Source organism: Erithacus rubecula (assembly GCF_903797595.1).
Source record: "Erithacus rubecula genome assembly, contig: scaffold_104_arrow_ctg1, whole genome shotgun sequence".
NCBI lineage: Eukaryota > Metazoa > Chordata > Aves > Passeriformes > Muscicapidae > Erithacus > Erithacus rubecula.
Window position 1 is genome coordinate 161,280 of NW_027636365.1, and position 5,406 is coordinate 166,685.

General features: G+C 50.1%; 1 protein-coding gene across 1 annotated transcript; it reads right to left on the reverse strand.

Annotated features, from left to right (window-relative positions):
- Positions 1-677: 677 nt before the first annotated feature.
- On the reverse strand, positions 678-4,322 carry LOC306815173 (olfactory receptor 14A16-like; the record flags this gene model as incomplete). Its single annotated transcript, XM_079331803.1, has 3 exons — positions 678-1,476; positions 1,738-1,802; positions 4,293-4,322. 3 exons carry the CDS (start codon positions 4,320-4,322, stop codon positions 678-680), a joined length of 894 nt encoding a protein of 297 aa, XP_079187929.1.
- Between the last annotated feature and the right edge of the window lie 1,084 nt (positions 4,323-5,406).

A 5,406-nucleotide genomic window follows, 5' to 3' on the forward strand; every position in this document is an offset into this window, starting at 1 on the left:
TCTCCCTTGCAGGGCCCTTGCAGATCAGCAGCCATGCTGTTTGCCCTCAGCCTGCCCACGGCCAGCCTGGGGCTGCTCTCAGGGGTTTTCTCTGCTCAGCATTGGCCTGGCCAAGTGTTCTGGAGAGAGCCTGGCCAAGGAGACTGAAGTCCCCAGGCCCTGCCCTGAGGCATCAGCACTGCCCCAGCAGTGCCCATGGCCTGTCCCTGCTGCAGCCCCAGCACTGCCACCTCCAGGGCTGTGCCCGGCCCTGAGAGTACTCAGCCCTGGCAGCAACAGGAGGGGCGGGACGGCAACACTGGTAACACCAAGTGCTATTGCTTCTGGGCACAGTTGCTCTGCTAGCACTGATCTGCCCCAGCTCTGCACACAGACATTGCTGCTGCACCTCCAGACAAGGGAATAAAGGGGGCATTGTATAAAACTGCTGGGAGAGTCTTTAGTTTGTTTAAAGCCTCCAGAATCACAGTTCCTCATTAACACAGACTGTGTGACAAAGAAAATGTGGAGAAATATCAAATGAGAAATGATACAAGCAATAGCATTTCCTAGTGTTAAATATTGTATAAAATAAAACTAAAACAAATGGAATAAAAGAAGAAAACAACAACCAAGCCAAAAAGGAACAATTAAATACGGCTTTTACAGCAAGTAATTTATAAAAACTGGACCACAGTTTACTTTGTCTGAAATTGTCCAGTGATCACTGTCCACACTGCAGCCTTGAGCTCCTGGTTCCTCAGGCTGTAGATGAAGGGGTTCAGGGCTGGAGGCACCACTGAGTACAGAACTGACAGGGCCACATCCAAAGATGTGGAGGAGATGGAGGGGGGTTTCAGGTAGCACAAAGTGCCTGTGCTGAGGAACAGGAAGAGCACAGCCAGGTGAGGGAGGCAGGTGGAAATGGCTTTGTGCCATCCCTGCTCAGAGGGGATGCTATGCACGGCCCTGAAGATCTGCACATAGGAGAAAACAATGAACACAAAACAACCAAATGCTAAGCTGATACTGAAAACAGAAACCCCAAGTTCCCTGAGGTAGGAATGTGAGCAGGTAAGCTTGAGGATGTGTGGGATTTCACAGAAGAACTGGCCCAGAGCATTGCCGTGGCACAGGGGCAGGGAAAATGTATTGGCTGTGTGCAGCAGAGCAGTAAGAAAGCCACTGACCCAGGCAGCTGCTGCCATGTGGGCACAAGCTCTGCTGCCCAGGAGGGTCCCATAGTGCAGGGGTTTGCAGATGGACACGTAGCGGTCGTAGCACATGATGGTCAGGAGGAAATACTCTGCTGAAATGAAAAAGGCAAAGAACAACACCTGTGCCACACACCCTGCATAAGAGATTTTCCTGGTGTTCCAGAGGGAATTGTGCATGGCTTTGGGGACAGTGGTGCAAATGGAGCCCAGGTCAGTGAGGGCCAGGTTGAGCAGGAAGAAGAACATGGGGGTGTGCAGGTGGTGGCCACAGGCTATGGTGCTGATGATGAGGCCGTTGGCCAGGAGGGCAGCCAGGGAGATGCCCAGGAAGAGGCAGAAGTGCAGGAGCTGCAGCTGCCGTGTGTGTGCCAATGGCAGCAGGAGGAAGAGGCTGATGGAGCTGCTGTTGGACATTTCTTCCTTCTGGTTGACTGTTGAAAGAGAACATTGACATGCTGGGGCAGATTTCCTTGAATTAATCATATGTTATTTTCCTAGGAATCCCATCAGAGTTTCTTCTTTTCCTGTGACAGAACTTCACTAATCCTTTTTGAGTTCCATTTTGTACTGCTGCGATTCTACCCCATCTTTGTCATTGATCTCAGCCTGAAAATGGGAAAGCTCAGAGGGAAAACAGGGCTTCCTGTGCTCCAGTGCAGTGAGAATTCCTAGCTTCAAATAACTGCCTATACTCATTGCACTTCCCTCTACTTAAGGTGATAGCCCTTAAAGAAGGCTTGAAAAATAAACTGGACTTTATCAAAGCTTCAATTTTAAAATAAATATCCTTAAATTCTTCTGGCCTTTTGTTTCTGTGTTGCTGGACAGGAAGGGCTATCCAGGTTTGGTTTAGCTCTCTGATGTTTTGAGTCTTGCCTACTGGGATCTGATTCTCTCTGCCCAAGCCTTGTCCCTGCCAGTGCTCCCAGAGCCAAGCCCAACCCTGGGGGCTCAGCTCTGCCCTGCACACCTCTCCCAGCACAGTACACTCCCCAGGGGCATCTCCCTGGCAGCAGGGCCTTAAGAACAGCTCAGACAAACACAGATGCTGCAAGCCAATGTTGCTGCTGTCTGTAGGCAGAGGAGCGTGAGGAGGCACTTTGTGAGGAATATCTGAGGCAGATCTGCTGATGCCCAGTGGGACAGTGCAGTGGTCTCAGTGACACAGGCACACCTGAAAGCCCCTTTCCCTTCCCTTGAGGAGAAAGCTGAGAGCAGCCCTGGCCATGCAGCACCATCTTCACAGTAGGAGGAATCTGCCCTGATGGAGGTGGCTCCTTTCCCCTCCTACTTCTCCCCACAGTGCATGGGAAGCTGCCAGGTAGGCTCAGAGCTGTCCCTGGCATGTGTCAAATGCCCTGAGCTGGCCAGGAGCCCTGAGGGCTGCAGGATTTGTTCTGCAGGACAGTCCTGGGCAGCCCTGGCTGCAGCCCCAGCTTCAGCCCTTGCAGCTCTCCCTGGCAGCAGGAGCCGTCCTTCCCTGTCCCTCTAACACTGCTCTGGGCAGCCCCACTCTGCAGAACATCTTCCTCCTCCTCTTCCTCCTCTGCTTCAGAAAAACTGGGAGAATCCTCCTGACACATCCTCCAGGCTGTGGGATGTGCTGGCTCTAAATCATCCCTCCCGGAGCACAGGGGATTTTGCCCTGGAACCGATTCCTGGAAAGGCTGTCTTGGAACAGAGACTAGACAGAACAAAAGGAATAAAACAGGTATTTATTCAAAGGGTACATGTTGAGCAGTGCAGGAGCCTTTCAGGGGCTACATCCAAGTTAAGTCCAAGATGGATACTGGTCACAACTTTTTTACACTTCAATAAGGTTTGGTTCATCTGCATCTTGGGATCAATTATCCAACCACAGTTGCAGTTAATGGAGCCTCAGCCCCCTGGCTTGCCCTCTGCCCTTAGCCATTGTTTATGATTTTTGGGTACCTGTTCTACTTGATTCTCTAGCAGTGAATCAATTGCTTTGTCTAACTAGCCCGTGAAGAGAACTTACTAACATATAATATGAAGTTGCAGAGTAACTGACTAAACAGTGGAGAATCTGGAAAGTATAAAAGCTAAAACGTAAGGCATCATTACCCCCACATACTCACCATGTAGACAGTGGTAAAGATGTTTCCCCAAATGAAGTCTCAGCTCTATGTCGTCCCAGTCCTGATTGCCTTTAGCTTGTCTGTGCCTGGCTCCTGACCCCTCAGTGCCATCAGGCAGTGCCCTCAGCCCTGCTGGACTGGGAGAGGAGCTGCTCCTCAGCAGAAATGTCTTTTTGAATGCTTTCATGGTAGCCAGGATCTGCCTCTGTACCAAGAGCCCAGCCCAGCTCAGCAGCACAGACACAGCACAAGGACTTTAATGAAAGTCTCAGGGCTTTGGTGCTGTTTACATCAGACTCAGTCCCTGAGAGATTCTTAAAAAAACTTTTTAAGAACTCAAGTTGAGATGGAAACTCCAAAGTTTCTTGAAGTTTTAATGGATCCCAGTGAGGAACACCACTGAGAAGGTGTCCCCAGGTTGCAGTTAGAGTTGAGCACTGGAGGCAGTGATAACAGGTGGGGACAAAAAAGGGAAAGGTGTGTCTGATGCTGAGCAAACCTGGATGTACTTCAGGAACTCAAAGGGTCAATGCCTGAGTCCAGCGCCTGGCAAGGCACATCCTGTCCCTCCCTCATTGCTCAGGGGTCTTCCCAGGCCACTGGGCTCTTGGGATGTGCAATGCCAAGGGCAGGACCATGGGGCGGCCCTTTCCAATCTGCTGAGCAGGGACAAGGAGGCAATGAGGCCCCAGCACAGCAAGGCTCACTTGTCCCCTGCTGGCCTCAGGCCCAGGGCCAGCAGCCATGGCCCAAGTGCTGCAGCAGTTGGCTCTGGCAGAGCCTTTCAGCTGCTGCCCATCCCTGTGCCCTGTGCAGCCCAGGCTGTCCTACGGTGTCCATTCCCTGCGCTTCTGTCCCTGCAGGCTGTCGTCATCCCCTGGTTGCCCCACCTTGCTGCCCCTTCCTTTGCTGGCAGCTCTGCGTCCTACCTCCCTCTGCCTGGCCACACAAAGTCTTGGCCTTGATACCAAAAGTTTTAACTCAAGTTTTGCTGTACCTGTGAAGTCTTATCACAGGCACAAGGCATGCTGGGCCTGCTTTTCCAGGAGGGACAATTGAAGGGGAAGAATACATTTGGCTTAAGGGCATGGCAATAGGAAAAACAAGGACCGATCTTGGGAGTTTTGGTTGGGTTTTACCAAGGATTTTGAGTTTTGCTTCTGCCTTGCAGTATCTGAGAGATTTGTGCAATCATGGCCTGCAATTATCAGCTTTAATGAGTCTCTTGAGAGCCTTTTTGAGTAATAACACTCAGTGGGCCTCATTACTACTTCAAAGTACTTCAGTTTTTCAAGGTACTTTCCTTTTTCCTTTCTTCTCTGAGTCTCTATGAGGTGTTTGGGCAATCATGGCCTCCAATTTTCTCTTTCAAGGAGTCCATGAGGAGCCTGTGTTCGGGATGGACCTCAGTGGGACCCATTCACGCTTTGAGATACTTTGGGTTTTTCTTCTGCCGTGGGCTTGTGGTAAAGTTTGTGCAATGTCCTCTCAGGCCCTGAGGTTCCAGGGTTCAGCAGCAAATCCACCCTGGGGCTCATTTTTAAAAAGCAAACCGTGACAAACATGACAGACCATGCCTCTGCCTTAATTTTCCTCTGGTTCAGAACATATCCAGCAATTAGTTAGATTGAGTATGTTGTCTACTTTATATTTACATTTTCATGACAATTTTCATGACTAATCCTTGATAAAACTCTAGAGATTTTTCTGGCAAACAAGAATTCTAGCTATCAAGATTCGATTTACAAGCATGAATAGTTGTTTAGTGACAGTTTTTCATTCTTTTTTCCGCAATCTCATTTTGGTTAGGAACAATAATTCTGTTGCCCCAGAGCTGACACCTTTTTAATTGCAAAATAATGCCCCCGAGGCCCTTTGCTGTTTAGCTTTCCCGCGCTATCTGTGGGTGACAAGCTTTGGTGGGGTCCTATCCCCTCTGGCTGGAGAGGTGCCAGGTCCCAGTCCCTTAGGGCACCCAGGCTCCTGGATGGAATTTGTGGGGAAGTGCCTCAGTATCACATCAGCCTTCACATGGAGTCCCGTGGATCAGAGCATTTTCCAAAGAACTGTTGGGGCAAACACAGAGATTTGGTGCTACAGGAACTGTAAAA